General features: G+C 48.0%; 1 protein-coding gene across 7 annotated transcripts in view; it reads right to left on the bottom strand.

Moving 5' to 3' along the window:
• Window positions 1-24,837, bottom strand: part of LHPP (phospholysine phosphohistidine inorganic pyrophosphate phosphatase) — a 62,674-nt gene that overhangs the window by 21,530 nt on the left and 16,307 nt on the right. For 6 of the 7 annotated variants that reach the window (XM_084525992.1, XM_084525994.1, XM_084525996.1 and 3 more), the window contains one exon: window positions 19,594-19,685. In XM_084525992.1, coding sequence (XP_084382118.1) covers window positions 19,594-19,685 — 92 coding nt within the window. Of the gene's footprint in view, window positions 1-17,702; window positions 19,357-19,593; window positions 19,686-24,837 lie in introns of those variants that run through there. The other variant, XM_084525993.1, reaches the window with a different exon arrangement.

The raw sequence follows: 24,837 nt of genomic DNA, 5'->3' as shown, positions 1-24,837 counted from the left end.
GGCCACAGCACTACTGCCCAGAGGAGCACATGGGACGCTCGTCCAGCCCCGTTCTGCTCAGCCAGCTCTTTTGGGATGGGACAGACCATACCGTGAGGTCTCTGGGTGTTGGGGATCTTCCAACCAAGCTTTGCAAACTGGGTTTAACTGGTCACAAGTCAGGGATACCCACCGCAGAGCTCGGACCCGGATCTGTACATCAGCAGTGCGAGGGAAAAGGCCTCGCTTCCCTCGCTGCCTGCTGCAAAGGACAGGCACGCAATTAAAAGTTTTCTGCAAATGTTAATTACAGCAGACTTCGTTAGCTAACGACCGATTGATCTGTTGGTTGTATGAGGTTTAGGAGTGTAATGAACCCAACTGCAGTATGGATTACAATCTTGTTCCAATTAAAACAAAAATGCGCAGCAGATATTAGCCATCAGAAAGAGATTTAACGGTTGCGTGGGGTCAAACTGTTGAAAACATTAACGTGCTGCCTCAAGCCTGCAGCTTTTAATTAGCTTCTTCACCCGAGTGGAATTCCTGTTTCTTCGACGCATCCATATTTAATTTTCTTGTGCACTCAAAAAATAGCTGGAATAGAGGTTTGGGGCAGAAACTTCCATGCTACCAGCTGAAAGAGGTTTTAATAATTGTGATCCCTTTTCTCCCTGTCATGCTCAGGACAATCACGGGGGGAATGGAAACCTAACTTGCAATGGAGCAGCTGGATCCCAAAACTACAGGGCACTTTGGGACAGCTAAAGCACCCGGGCAGCCTGGCTCTGATGGGTCGGTGCAGCATTTACTTAAGCTTGGTCCCAGGGCTTGCTTTCAGAGAAAGCCCTGGGGTGATGCTGTGAGTATTGGGGATGTCTCGTTCAACAGCCCTGCTACAGGCTCAAGCTCTTCCCTTTTGTACTACCGATGGATTACGCCGAGAGCTAACCAGAAGCTGGCACGTTTCTTTTGGCAATTGCAGGGACCTGAACACCAAACCCCACGCAGATCCAACAAATCTTTCCTTTCTCAACAAGGTGCTTGAACTCATATCTTCAGGGACAAGACTGAAGCTTAGTTAAAGCCGAGCACATGTTTAAGTGCTTCACTGAAAACAGATGAGCTGGAAAATACCTTCAAGTGTTTAACAGAACCGGAACGGCTAACCGTGAATGGCTGCTTTCATGACCCCATAAATGAAAAAAAGGAAAAGAAAACCAAAGCAAAGCGAAGGAAATCCACTTTGGCTGAGATAAACTGAAACCGGGCATGTGTACACACCAAACCCAGCAGCTCCAGCCATCTCCAAAGCTCAACCAGCTCCTCTCTCCCAGGAGTGTGTGTGACACAGCCATGTGAGCTCATGTTTCTTTTACTAAAATGATGAAATTAGATGTTATTCCTGAAAAGTTTATATAAGGCTAAATGAGCAGGATCACCCCATCCAGTTGCAGCAGACCTCTGGCATTTCATACAGCACGCAAGGCGGAATGTGATCCCCCTGAGCACAGCTGGGATCCCTCTGAACACACCCCATCCCATCCCATCCCATCCCATCCCATCCCATCCCATCCCATCCCATCCCATCCCATCCCATCCCATCCCATCCCATCCCATCCCATCCCATCCCGCTGCCCTCACCCAGCACAAACCCAGGCCCTTCTGGTTCCTACAGCCATCAGCAATGTGGAAACCAGACAAGGGTGGCTCCGAATGGAGCAGCCCTTGGATGCTTTCCCTGTGGCTTTTGCAGAGAATGGGCTCCTTTTAGCTTTTCCCACTAGGCAGACGTTGCCCTGTGCCCGGGACAAAGCTCCCAGCCCAGGGATGGGGCGGCCGCCCCGCTCCCCTGCCCCCGGCCATCCCCGAGCGCTCTGAAAACCAGAATGCGGGATTTGGTTGCATGACTATAAATGGTGAATTGCAGAGGGCAGGAAGGATTATTTATTTATCCTTTCATTCCTCAGTGCGTGCAAAGCCAAATTTTGGCTGCCTTATGGGACTGCGGGTGAGAGCTAATGCCCATGGGCCGGCCGCTGGGCAAGGTCCCCAGGTATTGTAAGGTGGAGGTCAATTTGGTGGGCAAATAACCCTTCCCGAAGCTCCAGATATATTTGGACACGGGGTTTACCATTGCACGGCAGCACTCTGGAAGCATGCTCACCTGTTCCTTATGAACAAAAAAGGCTAATACGAAGAATTCATGCGCTTGCCAAATTTTTATGCATCATACTGTAAAGTGTCACACGGGGAGGTCCCCAATCTCCCGTTTCAAGCACTTTTCTCAGCTTTTCAGCCCCTGCAACAACAACAGATAACACTCGAATGGTCCCAGGCTCTCTGATCGCTATCTGATCCCTCCTTGGGAACCATCAGGCTGTGGGTTTTTCCAGCTTACTTCATTCTTATCCCCTTTTCTTCCCATAATATGCCTGTTCCTCAAGCTCTGCCCACCTCATTCCCAGGGAATAGGGCACAGGAGAAATTTGGCCATGGGGCAGCTCCCACCGTTCTTCCCCGTGAGGGAAATGCTCCTCCCTGGCACTGCAGCTCCGGGCAGTGCTGCAGGACCTTCACAGCTGGAGAACACGGTCAAGCTTTGTGAATCCTTGGCTCCATAAGAGTTAATGCAGGAGGAGGTCCTGCTGTGGGTGAGCACGATGCTGGCCCCACTGGGATGAGGGGTGCAGAGCCATCGGGGCTGTGCCGGGGCACCAAGCTCCATGCCCACCGCCTGCAGTGGGTGCTGAGCCCCCATGCCACCAACTGTCCCCATACTCCTTGCTTCTTTCCAACCTAACCAAACCAAACCAAAGTTAACCAAACTGAACCAACCCAATCCAACCCAATCCAACCCAACCCAATCCAACCCAACCCAACTCAACTCAACTCAACTCAACTCAACTCAACTCAACTCAACTCAACTCAACTCAACTCAACCCAACCCAACCCAATCCAACCCAACCCAACTCAACCCAACTCAATCCAACCCAACCCAACTCAACCCAACTCAACTCAACCCAACTCAACTCAACTCAACCCAACCCAACCCAACACAACCCAACCCAACCCAACCCAAGCCATCGCACCATTTCCCTGGCAGGTGGTGTTTGCCTTTAGCCAAAGCGCTGCTCTCACCCGATAATCATTAAGTACTTCTTTCCCTTTGCTTTGGTCCAGGTTCAAAACCGTTTTTGAAATACTGACAGTTCAGTTCCAATTAAAGCAAAAAAAAAAAAAAAACAACACCAAAGTCCTGGCACTGCTTTCCAGAGTGAGCTTTGATGTGACCCCCCTCCTCACTGCTGTGTGCTCCTGCTCCCACAGCCTGCCAGGACAGCCCCTCACAAGGGTTTTTAATAACCCGAGGAAAGGAAAACAGCTGAGATGGAGCGATTCTGTATTCAGCAGCATCACGCTCCAAGGCTCCTCAAATAAAAGTCCTCAGGTTAGAAAAGTATCCTGCAATTTCACTGCCTTTCACAGCAAAACCTTCAGCCGCAAAAGCGAATCCCAGATTTCAGCCAGAGACCAGACTTAGGTACCCACGGAGCCTTTTCTTTCGCTCCGTGCCATTCAGCTGAGTGCTACTTCAAAGACCGCAGGTCTACAGGGAAGAAAAGAACATTTTCTTTTGGCCGTCCATTAACATAAATGAAAGTCCTTTCAAAAGACACGAACTCCAGAAGCTGCCGTACGCTTTTCACGAATTGTCTGCAGTAAAGAAAAAAAAAAACCTTGGAGCCTTTCTGCCTCCAAGGCGGCTGCGGAGACGTGATCAGGGTGCGGGGCTGCTTCGAGCGCTAGCAGGGGGCAGGCAGAGCTGGCCTCAACACAGGCAAATGGTGAGTGCAAATGGTTCCTTCCCTGGTGTGTGCTCCTCACAGCAATGGTGTGGGGGAAAAAAAAAAAAGCAATGGAAGCTGGGACCTGTTTTTGAAGGATTTTCTATCAGAATTGCTGTTAGGAGCATAAAAGATGGCAGGACCTCAGAGGACCTGCTGGGTAGCTCCTGTGTTCGGGTGCTAGCACAGGCTGCAAGAGCTGAGGCTCTCACAATACAGGCTGAGGGACAGATCCCCCAAGGGTGTAAACTGGCACAATCCCACTGGCTCCAACAGAGCCACTGCTCAAGGCTTCTGCTGGAAGTTCATCCTGTCGTCCTGGCTGCCACAGGCAGAGCAAATTAAAGTTCAACAGAGCACATCAGGCACGGGCTTGTGCAGGAGAGGTCAGGGTACCTACTGGGGCACAAAACACCACCACCAAATCTGGATAGGGCTTAATTCCTATTTTTTTCACACTGTTATGCCAGCTGGGTATGTACCACCATTGTGCTACTGGAAATAATCTCCAAGCAGGCAGTCAGTGTGCTCAATTCCAGCACTGCACGGGCCCTGTGCTCTTCTTCCAGCTGCACCAAACCAGGATCTGCACACACAGACAGCCCATCGGGATCTGCTCAGGCTCTGTTTCTGGTTGGCAGCCCTCTTCTACACATTACACGGCTGGGGAAATCTCTAAAATCACGTTCAGGATCCTTCCCTCTCTGTGAGCACATGTTCCTGCCACGAAAGGCACGCAGGACCTCTGCAGTCGCTGAACTCACTCACTCGGTACCGAAGGATGTTATTTGATACGCACTTCCAGAGTAATTGGAACAAAATAATTATAAAAAAAGATTTCTTCTGGGGCTAGGCAGTTCTTCAAAGCCGGGAGCATATGAATATTCAGGCTGAAACTGAGCACGCAACAGCTTAAGCCATCTGAACGCTAATTTTTCCATATGGTGTCAAAAGACTCTTGCTCTCCCTCTCTAATCCTGTCTGCTTGGGCAAGAGAATTTCGGTACGCGGCATCGTGCAGCCGGCACAATCCTGCCTGCTGCCCCCCAGGCCACGGTCCTGTGAGTTCAAACCAGCTGAAGAAAATAAAAACGCGTTTCTCCAGTTCAGAGCTACTTTAATGTTTGAAAGGGGAATGGAAGAGGCCTATTCCCCTTGCAGTGCTATCATTCCCCAGGCGGCTCGCTCCCAGCTGGCTGGAGCAGCACCACATGCTGGTGGTGGGGAACTCGCTGTCTTTGATGCCATCTACTGGGAAGGTGGCTCCAAGGCTGGGACGTGGCCTGGGACGTGTGGCTCCGCTGGAGAAGCAGCACCATGGCTGTGGGCTGGGGAACGCACGCGGCAGGAGCTGCAGGTGGAGCAGGGCTCTCCATCTCCCTCAGCTTTCCGAAGGCACCGCCAGAAATTTGGGGGCCCAGCGCAGCTCTGCACAAGGGGACACGCTGGTCTCGTGAGGCTGAGGGTGTCCAGAAGGAGAGGGTGAAAGGAGGAGCCCAAGGAAGGAGCAGTGCCATGGGGAAGGAGGGGGAGGAAGAGGGAGACCTGGCGTAAGGTTTAAGAGGTGTAAGGTTCGAGGTTATGGTCATGCCAGGAAGGGAGAGGAGAGACAGAGCAGTCCTTTAGGGCATTACTTTCTGAAACCAGACACAACGGAGCTGTTGCCCCGTGAATGACAAGAGAAGTGAGCTCTGAGTGTGTCTGAGATCCTGGGATCTTCCCCTGAGGACCGACCAGCCTTCATCAAGCCACCTCGTGGTGCTGCCAGGGTTCTCCTCCCACATCCCTGAGTTTCAGTGCACCACAGAAACTTACTACAGGAAAAGCAAGAGCGATTTATCTGCTTATTTCAGGTTTTTTGATGCTGACACTGTTGCACCCCCAATGCGGTTGCCGTATGCCCCACACCACAGCAGCCCCAGCACTGGTTTCAATGCCCACGTTAGCAGAGGATACTTCATGCAAACACCCTGCAAGGCAGGGAGACGACACCGGAGTGGTTTTTTTCGTGCCAGCTATTTTCGGAAGGCGTTAATGGCCACATTTAATCTCCAGGGGTGAGGGTGGCTGTATCCTTGTGCTGTTTTTTTAAGGATCCCAGCAGATAAGATCAAGACTGGCCTAGTTCAGCTTTTTTTCCTCTGTCCCAGTCATTACGATTTGCAGATAGGAGAGGCCTGCCAAGCATCCCAACCCCGTAGCATGTTCTGGCTCTGGCTGCGGAGTCAGCACTGGCTTGGAAAGCACAGAGGACACTTCTCCCAGCCTATCTTCGGAAACTGGCCTGACGGCATGGCAGCCACGTGGCTTTCTGCAGACGCTGCCCTGGTTTCTCCCTGAGACAGCCTGGCCGTGGTGCAGAGCACACCGTGCCCCTGGTGCCGCTCCTCCCCGAGTCCTCTTAGTGTTTGGCAGTCACGGCGCTGAGCTGTCGGGAGGGCTCCTTTCCTCCTCCTCCTCTTGCTCTATGAAAGACACAGAAACTAAAAGAAGGGAAACGAGCTACCCAGGGGAAGCAGTCACACCGATGGCAAACAAAATGAGCCGCAATGCCAAGAAATGAAGAACTTGGAACAAATAAACCAAGAGAATAAACTTTTTTTTTTTTTTCAGGTCTCCTGCAATTACACAAAATTCCCGCGTTATTTGTAAGGACAGCGAGCTGAACAACACAGAGGAGATGCCTCAGCTACCAACACATCCTCACGTTTCTCTTTTGGTCCTATCTCCCAACAGGCACACCTACTGCCCAGGTTGGTCTTTATCCCTCTTTATTGCCTGTACGCAGCTTGGGCAGACAGCAGAGCCCACAAATTTCAGAGGGAACAATAAATACGCCCAAGAAAGGGTGAGTAAGGGGAGGGCTTGACTGAGTTGAAAGGCGAATCTGGTGTTTTCTGTTCACGGGGCCTGGGGCTGAGCTGCCTCTCCGTACAAACGAGTGGGACTGATTGAATCCCATCGCACTGCAAGGATTTCTGCAGATGTTATGTCCTACACATTTGCTCTGCAGAGATCTCACCAAATCACCAAGATGGCCACCTGGGATCGGGTCAGGTTGCTGACCAGCCGGGATGGGCTCAGCCTGGACCCACCAGGGGATGACAGCTCACCAAAGCCCCTACCTGATCCCACAGCAGCAAAATTACCCTGTGGGATCGTGCAGCAGGCAAGGATGGCCACTGGGACAGGAGCAGGGAGCTGAGCTGGAGCAAGTGGGAGCAGCAAAGCCTTTTATCCATTCCCACCAGAGCCAGGCGCTCCTGCTGATCCAGGAAGCATCTGCCTGGATGGACTCCTCTCCGCATTACGATGCAGTGGGTGAGTTTTATATGGCAACCTCCAGGGCTTCCTCTTAATTGCCTGCTGCTTTTGGTAACGGGCTGTGCTTTGGCAGGGAGAAAGCCCCTGGGAATGGCCTTATTAGTACACAAGAGTGGGGGAGGAGGGTGCCAGAAGAAGTGATTTTAGGCTAAATAATGGATGCTGCAGCTGGAAGAAGGATCCAAGACGCTGGCAGAAGCCAAGGAGGTTACTCCAGCCCCCTCCCTGATCCTGTTGTTTAACATCTGTAATGCACATCCCCAGACTTTCCAGCAGCCTCTTAGAGCAACTTCTGAGAAATCCTGTGTTTACACGACATGAAACACTCCCGAGGCACAGCAATGAGAATATTGCCACGGCTTTTTTTCTTTTTTTTTTTTTTTCTTTTTTTTTTTTCTGCAGCTGAAAGCGATCCCAGGTCGGGATCTCAAGACCGCCCCTGCTTCTCGTCACCGGGGCGTGCGGTGCTTTAAAAGCACCACACAGGAAGGAAGAGGCAGACGTGGGATTTGCAAGACCTTGTCCAGTTCTCTGGGAGTCCAGGGTAAGGCTACTGCCTGGCTGCAGGCAGAGGTGGACCCACACGAGGCTCTCTGGCTCCCCACATCATTCCTCAGCCAAATTCTTCAGCACTTGCATGGGAACAAAAACCTGTGGAGGCACGAAGGTGATGGGAATGGCAGCACGGGAGCTGAGAGCACGGGACTGTGAAGTTACCAACTCAGCCACCAGGGCACGGAGGCTTTCTGACACTCGTGGTACACACTCAAACCCTCCTTGAGCTCCTGCAACCCTGCTGCACCCGATTCATCACTCCCTCTGGAGTTGGTGGCCTTGATGGTGACAATGCCCCCCTCGGTCCTATATTCGTATAGGAGCACGTGAGAGCCACCGCCCCGTTCAGGCAGGCAGCTTGATCTAATCCTTTGCTCTCCTTTCAACAGCGTCCACTTTCTGACAGCAGTTTAGAAGTAAAATGCAGGAGATTTTACAGTAGAATTTGTGCCCCGAAGGAAAATTTCCTTTTAAATTTTATTAGTAAGCATTTGGCCCGTGTCTGGAAGCACGAAGGCTTGCATTGCTACCAAACCCCTTGGACTGAAATCCTGACTCAAGGATCCAAAGGCAATTTTCCTTCTGTCTTCTTTGGACCCACGTTTCCGTCTTTCAGGTTTGTTGTCTGTGTGTTTTAAAGTCCTTACAACAACTCTAAAATCCCCCAAATGCTTTCGAGTTGAGTGAGAAACCCAGGCGATGCGTTCCAACTCCAGCAAGGGATGCTGGACGGGAAAGGAGAGCTACTTTTGTGGTAAGAGAAGAGGAAACATTCAGCCAAAAGGCAGCAGAGCTCACACACCCACAAATTCAGGCAGGCCCAGCAATTATGAACTTGCTACAAGAGAGACCAGTGCCTATTATTAAACCCTAGTCTGGGCATTTTCCTCTGATATTAAATGATGGCAGCAGAAGGGCGTTCAGGCCCATGGCTTTGCTCCTTTAGCCACTTTCATCTTCATGAATGCTGGATAACTTTTTCTTTCTTTCTTCCTTTCTTTCTTTTCTTCCTTTCTTCCTTTCTTTTCTTCCTTTCTTTTCTTTCTTTCTTTCTTTCTTTCTTTCTTTCTTTCTTTCTTTCTTTCTTTCTTTCTTTCTTTCTTTCTTTCTTTCTTTCTTTCTTTTTCTTTCTTTCTTTCTTTCTTTTTTCTTTCTTTCTCTCTCTCTCTTCCTTCCTTCCTTCCTTCCTTCCTTCCTTCCTTCCTTCCTTCCTTCCTTCCTTCCTTCCTTCCTTCCTTCCTTCCTTCCTTCCTTCCTTTCCTTCTCTCCCTTCCCTTCCCTTCCCTTCCCTTCCCTTCCCTTCCCTTCCCTTCCCTTCCCTTCCCTTCCCTTCCCTTCCCTTCCCTTCCCTTCCCTTCCCTTCCCTTCCCTTCCCTTCCCTTCCCTTCCCTTCCCTTCCCTTCCCTTCCCTTCCCTTCCCTTCCCTTCCCTTCCCTTCCCTTCCCTTCCCTTCCCTTCCCTTCCCTTCCCTTCCCTTCCCTTCCCTTCCCTTCCCTTTCCTCACGCTGACATGCTTGAAGGAAAAATAACCACAACCACAAAACACAACAAAAATACACCAGGAAGAGAGAAAATAGGGAACTCCTTGAAGCAGGGACAAGAGAAGCTTTGTTCCTTCCCCTCAGCACCCACAGCAAAAGCTGCCTCCAAAGGCCAGGTACTTCTTGCCTGCACAACAAGTGGCAGGAGAGAGTTTTGAGTGCCTGAGCCTGATTTTTGGCCGGTGCCTCCCGAGGCCTCTGCTGCTCTCCCGCCTGCACTCCCTGTTCCCACGGCCCCGGAGCGGTGACAAGGAGAAAAACCAGAGCAGCCCCCGGCCTGCGCGGATGAACTCCCAAGTATTTAGATTACTGAGCTGCACCTCCATAAATCTAGCCGGTTCTCTGACACAGGAAAGGGCCCAGGGTGTTAAATAAATAGACAGTAAATTTCAGAGGATTTGGTAAAATTAGGGTTGTCGTTACTTCTCCATTCCAAGAAGACTGATCTGGGTTATAATTATCCCGGCCGCAGCCAGGCTTTTCAATAGCCCCCGCACTGATAAATGAGGCGTTCACTCTCACGAATGCCTCTCCTTCCCCTGATGCATGCAATGTGTTCCAGATGGATGGAGAAATCATTTTTTTTTTTTTTTCTTTTACACTTGCTAAGCTGTTTCCCAGCACCCAGCAGGCCGGAGCACGGGCAGGTGTAAATCAGCAGAGCCCCACCAAACTTTCTTCCACTCTGCTGTTTACAGACTGCTACTTCTAAGCGTAAAATACCGTACGGTACGTGGGTATCTTCAGAAGCAGCAACCCATAAATGCCTGCTGTAAGAAAAACCCCATCAGATAAACACAAAGGACGGTAATTGCACAAATCACCCCGGGCAGGCAGCGCGGGGCGCCTGCCAGCTCAGCGCTGCTCCTGGAAAAAGCCACGTTAATTAGGCTGATTTAAATGCAGACAGGTTTTTCTTTCCACCGAGGCCTTTGTACCCGCTTTGTATGAACGGGAGGTGGCCTCGGAGTCCTCAGCCAAAAACTGTCCTTTTGCTCCCCTCACGGGTGCCGCTCTCTTCAGCGGGGAGCAGCGGAGCCCCGTCAAGGGAATGGGGTCAAGCTGAGGCAGGGGGGGTTCGGGCTGGACATCAGGAAGAGGATTTTCACCATGAGGGTGGTCACACACTGGGACAGGAGTTTAGAAGCATTTGGACTGTGCTCCCAGTCTTATATTGTGAATTTTTGGGTGGGCCTGTGTGGAGCCAGGCGTTGGACTTGATGATCCACTGAAACCAGGCCTAAAATTAGGAGCGCGTCTGACCCTGAAGTGAAGAATTTTCGCTCAGAACCCAGCCTGGCACCCGCCCAGGGTGACTTCATCTGGAGGGGAAGCTGGAAAAGCTTTCAAAATGCTGCTTTCTGCAGGGGAGCTCTGAAGGCTCATGTCAGCTGGAAATCAGGCAGCACATTCGCTGTGACCATGAACCGAAGGAAGGAGGCGACGAGGAAGGAAAGGACTGGAGATGGAGGAGGAAGATAGGGACCACGGATCAGAAGAGAGTCTGGGCAGCTTGTCAGCGTCTCTAGGGGAGATGATAGGAGTGAGGAGGAAAAAAAGTCCTTCTCAGGCCCTTAGCATGATGAACAGACTGGCAGATGTTGGCAGCGACCTCTGGCTCCATCTGGTCCTATCTGCTCCAGCAGGGCCGCCTAGAACAGGGTGCCCAGGGCCATTCCAAGCATCTTTGGGTCCATCCCTACCCACAAGTGATTCCTACCGCTGATTTTACCGATTCCTACACCAATTTCACCAAAATCTGTGTGCAGGTAGCATCGATGACCTTGCTATTGTCCTAAATCCAAATTGCTCGAACCCATTTCCTCACGTTTATGTGCTGATTTTCTTTTTCTTTAAAAATGGTAGCATGTAAAAACTGTAGTAGGCAGTTTTCGTGCCAAAGTTGCCATCATTTTCCCTCTGGGTGCTGCTGGGTGACTCCTGTGCTCTTTGGACAAGGGCACCTCCAGCTTTCTGTGTTGATGCCCGCTGATTCCTCGCGCCTTTCAGCTGCTGAGAGCTCCCCGTGGTGTTTGCATCAGGCGTCTCCGTTAGCTGTTTGCCTTCTGCCTGTTAAATTCTCATTACATATTTATCCTGCTGTTGTAGCAAAGATGCCTAAAGCACAACCATGGGCAGTATTTAGTCTCGGAATCCCAAAAGAAGCTGCAAAAACACATGCTTGCATGGTTAAATGTGTGCTGTACCTCTAGAGGAGGACTTGGACACAGTTTCCACGTCGCACTTGTTTTTATGTGAAAATTTGAAGCACTTGTGACTGAGAGACCAACCTCTCTTTGTAACTCGATGGTGAAATGTTTTAGCTTTGATCCCTGGTACTTTTTGTTAAGAGTAACGGTGTGAAGGCAAAGCTTTAAACCTTCCCAGCTGGAGTGTATCTGGCGTAAGGCAGCAGTGAATGCCCGTCCTGGTGCAGGGCAGCTGCTCGATTGCAGACCTGTGGTTCTGAGGGGCATTACTGCAGCTGCCAGAAATGACAGCCCTGCACGCGATACGAGAGCTGGTTTTATTCTTGCAGGCACAGCACTTTATTTCTCCTTGCTGGTTGAGACCTTCTAGCAAACGCTCCTCTTTAAATGCTCCTCTTTAAAGATGACATTTGTCATCTCATTTAGAGATGCGGGGAGTCCTCTTTTACCACAGCAAATGGACTTGTGCTTTGAAAAAACCCTTCCTGAACTTGGGACATAACTAATCACCCCTGCTCTCAGCAGCCCCTGAGTTTCATGATAGCGTCACTTGGTACAAAGCTGTGTTTTAATGCACGGCATCATTTAAAGCGGTGTCTCTTCGAAAGCACGGGAGCAGGCAGTGGGGCTGTGGGCTGGAACCAGGACAAAGTCTGAACTGGGCCCAGAGGGTCCACAGGGTGTGGTGGGAGCCGTCGGGCTTAATGGTTGCTTAATGGGTGCTTAAGGGTTGCTGGGGCTGCCCAGGACACTGAGCCCGTTCAAAGCACCGTCCCAGCGGGCTGAATTAGCCCATCTGTTAGCAACCTGCAAGCGAGCGGGGCTGAGGTGTAACCATACACGCTGTTGACAATGACTGAAAACCACAAACAAGTAAGAATCGTAATAGTTACAGGGCGATGTGTGAACATGAGTCACATCCCAGCGTCAGCTGCGAGCTATCTTCATCTCCTCCGACGCGCTCTGCTGGGTGCTGGAGAGGGCAGAGGGGGAGCCGTGCTCTTCAGCCACCCCCCTTTTCTCACATTACTCTGTGTCTTCCTTCAAAACAAGCTCTCATGTATGGAACCATCGTAGTTTTGCAGACCTATAAGCTGGCACCGCTGGGTGCTTTATTTTTAGCTCCAGGCAAGTCGCATCGTGTCTTCCCAAGGGCGCGAAAAGCAGCCACTAGACCCAGCACAGCAGAGGCAACCTCAAGGGGGGCACTCCCCATACCTTGTTTTTCCATGGCCGAATGGCCACCTGCCTGCAGCAGAGCCCCCTGCACAGCTCCAGGACCTCACTTTCTGCCTCAGATCACCCCCAGCTGCGTGACCCCCTGCCTGAGCACACAGCCCTTCAAGCATCTCCAGAGCACGAAAACCATGCTGGGGGCTAGCCAGCCGCTCAGGTTTGTTGGCTAAACTCACTCTTATCTACCTCTAAGCAGAGCAGAAAATGAGTGGCAGTAAATTAGCCTCCAGGTAAGCCCCGAGCAGCTGCAGGCCAGGCAGCAGGGCAGCGAAGCACAAATTGTTGCTTGTTTTGTGCTTGCAGGGCGCCGGCACAAGGTGCTGCCCCGGAGCAGCCGCTCCTGCGCCTGTTTACAGCAGGAGCCCCAGCCAGAAGGGAGATGAAATTTCAGATACTGAATCGTTTGCTTCCAGGGAGTTACATCAGCAGCTGATTTGGCCTGCTTCTCTCTTGTTTGTTTGCTTCTTTCTCCGAAACGAGTGCTCTGCTTTGGTTTGCTCGCAGCAGTTCCCCTTCTGCCGCGCCGCTCGCTGGGCTACTGCAGGGCTCCGCCGGCCGGGATGACATTTAGCTACGGGAGGAAAACAGGCAGAGAAGAGGAACCCGCGTCTTAAAAAAGGAAACCTCGAGGGAAACCGCAATTGTGCAGCTGTCCCAGCTCTGCCACTTCTTGCAGCACATTTCGGCGGGCTCGTTAGCATTTTCGTGCAGAAATAAAGCAGTCAGCGAGCGGCGTGGTGCTCGTCGCCGCTGTCAAATGCTGAGCAGGATAACACGGCTTGGCATCCTGCAAGTGACAAGTGTTGGGAAACGCTGCTGCGCTCCAGCAGCTCCCATGACGGTTCTGCTGAGGAATTTTTACTCCTGCAACGTTACATTGGCACCAAGAAGAAGCCAGGAAGGATAAAAATAAACGCGAGCCTGCTTCCTGTCCCATTTTGTAAACTGTGCTCATCAGGATGGGGTCTAGCAGGAGATGGAGGTGGGCCTGCCAGCTCCCCGGGACACCACGGGTGGCTGCAGCAAAGCAGGCACCGTGCAGGAGGCACACACTCGCTGGAAACCCCTGCTGAACACCGTGGGGATGTGAAGGAAGAGGGGAAGCAAAAGTGCAGCGCAAGCTGATGTGGTCACTAGCATCTTGATCTGCGAGATGCAAATTGCTTCCTCGCAGAAAGGTTGGCGATGTAGCCGCTGATCAGAGCTGGGCTGCTGCAGAAAAAGGGGTCCTTGGGTAGGGAGTGCAACTGGCAACACTGCCGGGTAATGCTACATTGCCTCACTAACCTGACACTCACATCACAAACTTCTTTTTTCATTCTTTTTTTCATCCTTTTATTCTTTTTTTTTCAGGACAGCACAGGAGCATGCATGCAGCACCTAGCATGGCTATGCCCTGAGCACAATCTGCTTCCTCAAGGTTTATCAGGGTATCAATGGATACGTCAACCTGCTAATAAAAAAAAAAATATATATATATATAATTTCACTTGTAGACTAGAAACATTTAAAGCTACACATTCGGTACAACATGGCAGAGCTCCTTACTCCCCCCTGTGCTTTTCAGGTGTGTTTTCTCTCAGGTAGAACCTGCATTTCTAACAGCACCCAGGGACTTGACTGTGTGCAAACCTTTGGTCCATTCAGTTCAGGAAGCAGAAATACTAAATCCAAAGATTGCTAGTTAGAGTCCAATGATAAAATCTTCTACTTCCAGTTTCACCTCTTGTAGTCCAGTAATAAGGTATTCCCAGTGCATTTCTTTATTTTGCATGGCAGTTGGCTATATCCTATGATAAAAAGGGGCTGGCAGGATTACAACCCCCCATTACAACAGTGAGAACTTACATCTTCTCCTAGGCCATTCACTCCTACAGCACCACAGTCTTAAATTGTAATTTCTGTCTCGACATTATGATATACTGGGAAAAATTATGGCTGCCATCAGATGAGCGTATGCTAAGGAACTGCAGCATTAACTCCGAACTTCCTTCCCAAAGCTGATTCAAAGATTACGGCAACCCAAGTGTGGTCAAGACGCCGATATACACACGTGAAGCTCCTCACGTGGACAGAACAAACCGTGATTTGAACACGTAATAAATGGTGACTAAGCCTATGCCTCCGGATTTGCTGCCATCAGCTATCACACCACACCAGGACTGACTTGCTGACACTAGATGTTAATAAACATTACTTAAGACACCACCATAAATTATAACGCACCATTTATAGTGCAAACACGGGTTGGAAACCTTTCCATTTAGTACTTGAAACAGGCTTAATTACCAGGACTGCGAGGCCATCCAAATGCCTCTGGTTCTCTTTCAGCACGAAGGGAGTGCCTCTGCGCGTTAGTTCTCATTCCGCACTCCTGGTATGCTCCATCAGGAGCCACGAAACACCAAGCTAATAAATTCGTTCATCTTGGCTGTGGTTAGCAATTCGGGGAACAAGAAAGCGAGGGTGGGAGGGATGCTGCTCCCATTTCAGGATCTTTGCAGAGCAGGAAGGTGTGCCCGTTTCTTTGCGAAAGGTGTCGTGATCTTTCATTTACTCTTACAGGCTGTGGCAGCTGTGAATTTATCCCTGGGTGGAAATTCGCTTCTAAGAATCGTTTAATAACCTCATTTAGGAGGTTGTTATGAAGACCCACCCCTGTTTTTCTGAATCCTTAGTCAGTTGATGATGTCAGCCCGAAAGATCTTCCTCTGTCACAGCTTCTGTCTTGATCACATCTGGCAAGCCGATTTCCTTTAAAGCTCCAAAATTCCGTATGTTTTCTTCGATCAGATAAGAGGAGCAGATCACAAACCACTTTCTTACTAAAGTCAGGACAATTATTCTCAGTGGATAATTATAAAGTGGGGAAACCAAAGAAGGGCAACGTGAAGTAGCCTGACCCAGTTCTCCCAGAGAGCAGTGGCAGAGCGAGCAGGAGATGGCAGCTGTCCCGGGCTCCTTTTATCCCTGCTCTATCTTTTACCTGAAGCATTATGAGAGGGCTCAGGGATGTTGCACAGGCCAGCAGGGCCAGCAGGTGCTTCTGTGAGGGGTCCTGGCTACACACCAGCCTTGGAAAGGTGACATGGAGAGATGCACACCACCACCTCTGGTTTATTTTTGAGTGCACAGCACAAACTCTGGTACAGTCAAGAGCCCAAACTCTGGATATCCACGGTAACCACTGCAAAGGCTTTCTGCTGAGCTCATTGCCTATAAATCAAACCCTGTAAATAACAGCAAGGAGAGAGGTGGGATTCTCCTGCCCTGTCACAAATCAAGCTGAAGCACTGAAAGCTGTTTCTGATTTTATGGGGAGACAGCTGGAAGAGCCTCAAAGTCATTTTTTCTCTGCTTTAACTTGCACACTGCAAAGAGGAACAAGAACATCAGGCGGCATTGCAGGATCAATAGTTATGGTGGAATTTATTGGTTTGATGTCAAGGCCAATTAGCTGCAAGTGGAATTAGCACATACCCTGTGCAGGAAGGTGAGTACGTGATCTGCCCTAGATCAGAAAGATGTTGGCTACGAAGGTGCTCCACACAGGTGTGCACAGAAACGTCTCAATTAGCACCACGTTTCCCAGCGCTGGAAAACCTAACGCTGCCTCCTCTCGGTCCACGGGAGCCCGCAGCACAGCCCTGATGTGCACAGTGTGGCAGGAAGGGGTGACTGAGGGTGGTGACACCCCCAGACCAGATCCGACGTGCCACCTGGATTGTACACACCTAAAAAAGGCTGCATTCGGCTAAGCAAACTACTCACCCCATGTTGGAGAACCCTGCTGGCTGAGATCAACTCAAAACGCCACCTTACCCCGACACCTTTCCATTACTGTCCTGACTCGTGACAAAAGAGGTTTTATTCCATGATTTACTGCTTTTTATGGGCTAACGTACTCCATGCCTGGTTTGGCTACTGAGGAAGAGTTCAACGCTTATGTCCTGCTGGAAGATCGGGTGCTTCTGAGGAGAGGAACAAGCGCAGATGCAGAAGTGAGAAGACGCCAAACCTTGACAAAATAAAAGGAATTGACTACACTAATTTTACTAAACTTTAAGATCCAAAAAAATGAGAGAAAAAGGTGTTAATTTTCAGGACTTTTGATATAAGGTGGTGTTAAATTGAATGTTTTTGCACCAGCTTACTCCACACTTGCATCTCACCCTGGGAGTAGCCAGCACCAAGCCCTTGCAGAGCCCAGCTCCAGCCAAAAGTCTGAGAGCACAGGGAAGGAGGCAGCACTACAGCTACACCAGCTCTCCACGCACACCCCTTCTGGACCTCAGCTCACCTGCAAGGCTTTCAGGACAAAGAGGACCTCTTCTTTTAGCTTATTCCCACCAAAAAAACGCAGAGAGTTACTCTGCAGCCTGTAACCTGCACACAAGCACTGCAGCCACTTTGAAATACAACAAACTTTACAGGAAGCCTTGGTGCACGTCATCTTTTGTGCTACGGTGTGTAACCCTTGGCGGGCAGCAGATCTCACGGATGTTGATAGCAGCTGCAGCGACTCCTGCAATAAGGCACGCTGCCCCAAACGCGCCACAGATGACACTCTGCCAGCCAGGGTCACCATCTAGATGAGAATGGAGGAGTACAACAGAATCCCTTGGACCTACAGAACGACATGCATGAGTTATCCCCCAAATTGTTGCAAAGACAGCCTGAGCTCCAGCCTGAAGTTGTAGCTACTACTGGAGTAACTGTACTAACAGTGCCATCCAGAGGTAGTTGAGCGCAGTGCACACCTCTGTGTCAGCAAGAAATACAAGGCAGGACCTACGTACCAATATCAGACTTAAAACCAGCCATGAAATAATTATATTTTCTGTTAATTTTAATTTCTTCTATCGACTTTTATCCATATGCTTTTTTTCAGTCTCTTTCAATACTCACTGTGTCTTTTAATTTCCCACGTATGCTAAATGAATCGCTCTTAAAAACATACACATCTCTAGCCTCTTGGGGAAAAAAAAACTACTTTATTTTACTCAAAATTGGTAACGATAGGACTGACATCACATGCTCAGTTTTGAGAAACTCACCTGTACTTCATTGCCACATGTTAATATTTTGGATACCGGCAATTGAGCATTGAAACAGAACATTTAACAATGGAAAATAATCTTTTTTTTTTTCCTCATCTGTAACAGCTGTGACCTCCTTTCAGATTTGAAATTATGGCTCAAGCTTGATATGAGAAAAGGCTTTTCAAACATACGATTATATATATTTGTGTGTGTGTGTGCATGTTCATATCTATACACAAAGATGTGTGCCAACTGCCTGAGAGCTTTCGGCGCAGCATCACCTGTGCCTCATTTTTACAGTGGGCCCCGTATGTCACAGGAGATGTTTGCTGAGCAGCAAGAGCCGAATTTACCTCTGTTTTCAGAGATAGCTCCTTCACTGATACTCGTATCTGTGCGACATTAAGACGTGGAGTCACTGAATGCTGTCTGGTGATAGCCATCGAGATCAGAGAAAAACCAAGTGCTGAATCCTAATTCTTTCCTTTAGGCAGTTAATGGGATTACACAGATCACAGATAAATAACCCCAACAGCACAAACCATATACGTTCTTTCCCCAAAATCATCACTTACTGGTCCATCAGAATTATTTTACTAACTTACATAAGGTAAAATCGAGAGAGAAAAATCACTTGATAACTAAGAAAACAGCATTTCAGACAGCCTATTGCAAGCACCATTCCCACTTGTTGTATCTCTCCCCCAAAATTGTTATTTTACAGTCTTAATATCTGAAAATGAAGAAAAACTACAAATATAAATGATGTCAGATTACAAATGCTGTTACTGAACCATGCCTACTGCAAAGAGGTATGGCTAAAAGGAGATTTTGAGTGTTATGCAGTCCAAATGTTAAACGTAAGGAGCGATGTCTGCATTGCATTTGGAGTCACCTTGAGCCAACTTCAAGCCTTATCTTTCCTGAGCAGCAGATAGTGGCTTAATTTTCCACTGGGCACCCCTGGCGTGTGCCATGTTTGTAAGTGCACTCAGGTCAGCTATTAAGAGCTACAAGGAGCAGCTATTGATAGCTCTTTGGTCAATGAACGCACAGGATCACGGAGCCACCTGCACACAGAGAGGTTTGAAAGGCCAAGGTGAGCAAGCCTGCAGAAGCCCGCTCTGTTTAAGACGGGAAGCAGAGAAACAGCTTTCACATTCCAGACTTCTCAGAGCTGAATGTGTATCTAGAGAAAATAGGAGACATATGGAGTCCTTCAGAAAGCTGTGAGAGATGACCCACAGAGATCACTGAGTGGATGTCTAATTTTACATCTTGACTCTGCTACAAGTTTCAGACGCATCTGATATCAAGTGTACAACACTTACACACAGTAGTAAAAAAAAAAGCAAAACCCAACGAAACACACTAGCTCAATGCACGAAATGTGATACATAATTATAGCAGTAATTAAGCAGAAAATATTTCTTGAAAAGATCAAAGAAAACAAGCCTGTCTCATGCTGCCACTTTCATACAGAGTCTTCTCTCAAAACGCATTTTGCAAATGAAAATGTCAGCATCCACCCAAGCCTAATGGCTGCCCAGGGAAGGAGTTGTTCAGTCAACAAATGGAAGTGTACGTTGATGGCAAATGTCTACCACCAACAGGAAAAGATCTGGAAAAGGCATGGAAAAAAAATCAGGTCTCGTGCATTCATTTTGAAGCGCTATTCAGCAGGTGTACCAGGTTCCAAACCACACCTCCTTTTCTTTTAGAAATGAATGAATTGTATGAAAATTAAGAGCACCGTGTAGTTCGGCAAAAAGGAAAGTGCAAAAATCATTACCTACAGTCATTTCCCCTCTTTCCATGGTTAACCTGGTGTTGCACAGGGTGTAGAGCGTGCACTGACCTGTACTTCCCTGTCCGCACTTGCACAGCTCTCATCCCGCACTGCTGGGCACCTCCGACATCACTCACAATATCATCTCCAATCATGATGGCCTGTCAAAGCAATGAAATACAGAAAAACTGGTGTCAAGTCAATTTTATTTCTGCCATGCTTCACATTCCTTTGACATAATAAACAGCTTGATTTGATGTTTAATGCTGCCATCAGACAAATTAAACAAGATAATATTGTCATCATATTGATTAGAAGTCATCCTACCTTGACTATAACTCATGCTATAGCTCCTTGAGCAATATACGAGTGCAGTATACACCCGTACAATTTGTAATCCATCACAAAAAACAAAGTAATCTGGCACACAATTCAGACAAAACGTTGATTTTTGTAAAGTTATCCCTATTATGTTCCTAGTCATACGTTTATGTTAGCCTTAATGTAAACTGTTTGGATTGTACCTTTTTGAAAAGTTTCCTTAAAATTGATATTTTAAAAGCAAGTCAAAAACTTGTGATCACCATAACATGTAACTCATTTTCAGGTAGTCACAAAAATTTGGGAAGTCTTCTGTCGGTGTAACATCTGATGGATTGATTTTTGCACTGTGGGACATGGTACGGACAGGCACAGCACAGTTTGTGTTACGGTCACCTGAAATCTATGCAAATCCCAACAACCTCAGCTAAGCAGGTTATCAAAACAGGTAACTGAGAAGAAACTTTTCGGCTGGGCTGAGGGGATTTGGCTGCATGTCTGAAAAAAAAAAAAAAGTAGTGTGCATGCTCACTTCATTCACATCTGTGCCTACAAAATTTCAAGTGCTTTCTACCATTCGGCAATAAAAGTTATTGCTCTTACTCTTCAAATTTCAAAATGGTTGTGGGTTTTCATTTCATAATTTTGACAAAAAAAAAAAAAGCAGCACATGATCTACAACTAACAAGAAACAAAGAATAATAAAATCAGCTTTCAACATCCCAAAGGCACCCCAGGTTACCCTGCAGAGAAGAGAGGCAGCACCTGAAGCTGGGGGGAACACATCAGCTCTGAAAACACAGGATCTAGTTTATCTATCAAATTTTAATATGGGATTTTTCAAAGTTGAATTTTGTTTAAAATACGTTCATTAGCAGTATTTTCCTCTTGCTGAACAGCCCCCTACTACATAAACTTTACTGCCAGGCTTTCACAACAACAGTACGCCTTGCACTATGTTAGGAGGAATTCCTGCCTGAACTGCTCTGCTCCTTCCATAGGCTTTTGATAACTGATTATTTTCATATTTGCACATCGGACACAAGGAATCACTAAGCGAACTCTTGCTTATTTAAAGAAATTGATCTTACATTTTGAGCCTAGGGTCTGTTACGACGGGTCCTCGTCCTGCCTGGGGGCTGGGGAGGGTCAGAAGGGCCATTGGCAATGGGGGCAGGACTGCCCTGGGTGGCAGCTTTCCAGATCTGGGGAGGAGGCCTCAGAAAATGCCCAAAGCCCTATCTAAGCAGGACATCTGGAAAGCATTCATGCACCTAACTGTGCTGTGTACAGGAATACCTGGAACAGCTCCAGCTGATAAAACACAAATCCTCCTTTGTGTAACACATCGGGTACAGCACACGGGATTATATAGAGCAGTTAGCAACCCAGTTCATCTTTCCTGCTGTTTTTAAATACCATCCACGTGAGGGATTATCATCACCCTCCGGCGAGGGGATGCAATAGGCCATCCCTGCAGGTCAAGGCTCATTTGTCCAGCTCCACACCGGAGCAGCTCATTTTGCAGTGCTTTATCTGTGCACACGCTGGCTTCATTCTGCCTAGGAGCAACACGGCTGCGATCACACTTGGAGAGCTCTTTGAAGGAGCGAGGAGATGGAAAGGCTCGTGGGAACATGGGCACAGCTCGGGAAAACGTGTCCATAGGGAAAGAGCAGCAGGAGGCTGTGGGACAGGCAGCGCTGCCTTTCGAGCTCCCTGCTCACAAACTGCTTCAAAGCCAGCACGTGATGGAGAGCTCGATCTTTTTCATCCTTATTTACTGGCCCATTATCCTTATCCACTCTGCTCACAGAAATGCACGTGTTCTTGTTAAGATGCCTGATGCAAGATCCCCTGTAGGCAGCCCGCTTTTCCCTACCACTCCAGCATGAAATGGGGAAAAATGAAGGGTTAATTTGACGTAATTAGTAAATGAAGCACATATAAACAGAGGAAGAAAACAGATTAGTGGGAACGATTACGTTTCTCAAAACAGCTTGGGGGAAAATAGGTAATAGGAGTTGGCTGGGAGCAGTTTTGCCAGATTTTGTCCTTTTTTCCCCTCCTCTCATCTGTGCATCCTCTGTTTTCAGTCCTGGGTTCCTCTGAAAGCAGGAAAGGGCAGAGCAGGGTGGCTCGGCAGGCCCTCCAAAGCCTCCAGAGGGGAAGCTTGCTCAGCTGGGCTGTATTTCACTCCGTCCAGACAAGTTTTCCTGCAAGACACCCAGCAGCCCTGCAAGTGCAGCTGCACATGAGCAGCGATGCCTGTCCAGGCCAGCTTGTGGCATACGCATACCAAAATGTACTCCAGCCCCCAGGGGATTTCACAGATTTACTATCGGTGAAGGGCAATAATCACTAAAGGAGGAGCAATTATTCCCAAATCATTAAGGATTTAAAAAATCATTGGCAAGAAGATAGAGGTCAAAAGGTGCACTGTCAGGGGAAATAAAAAAAACTCTACCTGTCAAACCTGGGTTTAACTTCCTCTCTGACTGCAATATGGCAAGAAGAGAAAGATATAAAACTGAAAGGTCATACACCCACCAAAAGCTAGAATGAAAAGATCCCCGTTTGTGCTCACAATTTACATGGGGATTGCACCATTAATCTGTGCAATTAGTCCCTGGAAGTTGCTTCTTTTTGATCAGCTACAAAATGACAAAAAGAAGTACAAAAACGCATTGAGATAATCTCTCTGGTTTTCCGAAAATCATCAAAGAATTAAGCCGAGTGTAATTTACATTTTTCCTGGTCTGTGTAGCTGGTGAGAGATGGTGTGCGTGGTTGTGTGCAAGCGATACACAAAGCACACGTGTGCCAGAGCTGAGGGAAGCCGTGGCTACTCAGCTGTCCCCGTCAAACCTAACCCAGAGCAGCAGTGATAATGGAGGAGATGAACACGAGCTCTAAGGATTCAGGGCACAACACGATCCCAGCTGGAGAAATCCTCTCACCTACTAACACGGACAGCTTCAGAGATGGGTGAAGGGGAACCTTTGCTATTTTTTCCTCTGCAAACAGAGTTTTAGTATTCATTAAAAAAATATCATAGAAGCATGTTTGATCGGAAAAGGAACTTCAAGAGTATTTAACACAGTGAATGTTTCTAGAGTCGAAAATATTTATGCCTAAGCAGGTTTTTGCTACTGGCTTAACAGCAAAGTTAAAGGTGCCAAGGATGTAAAGAAATAAAGCACATACAGAAAATCCTGATTAAAATTAAAGACGCTTTACACAACGAATATGACACATTTATTTTTCTCCCTGTGGCAATCTCCTAGGCTTCAGGACCCCGTATTCCTGTTAATTGTACTTCTATCCAGGAACTACTGGCTGTGCAAACCACAAGCACACGCGAGGCACCACACGTGGCCTCCGACCTGGCAGAATTTGTAGCGCAAGGCAGGTGAAACACAGAAATACACCAAACCTCCAGGGCAGATTCCAAAAACCCCAGAACCAACTGGGTTTGAATACGCTTTCAGCAGGATTCAACGCTTGAAACTTCACGTGGCTGCTCAGCTCTTCTCTCCGAGATGGAAAATATTCCCTGTCAGCCCCAGGAGCAGGGCAGGGCTGGCTGGCACGGTGAGCTGTGTGAGGGTGACCTGCCTGTGCTCTCACGCACCGCTACCTCCCCCCTGGACCGGGCAGCTGGCCGAAATGGGACCTGGTTAACTACCAGCACTTTATGCACTCGAGTATAACCTGCCATAACTCCCGGTGAGGCTGGACAATTTGCTACCGACAGAACTTTTTATGATTATATAAAAGTACGGCAGCCTTAACGTTATTTAGGTTTTATTGTAAAGCTGTAAAAATCATCCACTGTTACAGCTGCCTTAAAACACATGAATTAGGTATTTCGGTAACCTTTAAGATGTGTTATTCTTTGTCATATTACTGAATCATAAGACAGGTCTGGTTACCTCTAAGAGGTTTAAATTTCCAATCTATTAAAGTAATACTGGCAATCTGTTATTTCTAGGCCATTGAGGAAAGGTTAAAATGAAAATTGGACTTCAGGGAGTTCCTCCTGGTCTAAGTGCAGGTTGAAAACATCTCAGTAGCAGAAGGTAAAGTCAGGGTCTCGGTAAGAAGCAGTTGCCCAGGGAAATGACTGGTGATAACTTTATTGATTAAAGCAGCTTGAGAAATTTAAGATTTGCCACTGTCTAGCATTACTGCGGTGAGACAGCTTTATTAAAAAGCTATTTTTCATTAGAAGTCAGGTAAAAGAAAATTGTAATGTTTTCAGAAGCGCAGCTCATCCGAAATGGTTTAATGGTGGTATGGATTAAACGCATTCCACAGGTGGAATAAATTACTGGTAAACATTTTATAAAAGTAAAGGCAAGTGAAGCCACTGCTCATCTTGTCATTACAAGCACAGAGAAGTAAAGTTCATTTGGGAGACAGATTAAAACCTCACAGGGTGCACTACTAAGGACCTTACTGCACTGCACATACCGCGTTTTTATTATTATGTATGACCAACCAACACAACCTGCAAATCCGTCTCGAAAGAACATTAAAGCTGCAAGGTTAAGCACTCAAAAGTTACGAAAATACACTACAATTACGACTGTGTGCTCTTCTGTAATTTGTTCCTCCCACACGTATTCTTCATGGTCTAGTTTTTAATTACAGCAGCGAGCCCTGGTTTTCCATCGCTGAGAACACCGACAAGGCACCCGGGGCCATTATGCAGTGGTGCCTACTGCAGAGCTGCTGGTGAGGTGTGTATGTCCTTTACCTTCATTCTCTGTGTAAGAAAAATTACACCTACAGACCAGGCCTATTGTTAGAAACTGGTGGCATTTCATACGAGAAACTATCTGGGAAGAAAATGTCTGTCAAAATATAAAGCTAGTTACTAATAGCACTGTGAAAATCTAGCAAAGGTTGAATAAATAATAATCTCTCCAAGGGCTATAACCACTTTTCTGTACCCAAACCAATCCTCCTGAAGTTAACAAGAACCAG

This window comes from Aythya ferina, assembly GCF_964211825.1.
Source record: "Aythya ferina genome assembly, chromosome: 7".
Taxonomy (NCBI): Eukaryota; Metazoa; Chordata; class Aves; order Anseriformes; family Anatidae; genus Aythya; species Aythya ferina.
This window is presented reverse-complemented; position numbering and strand designations above follow the sequence as displayed.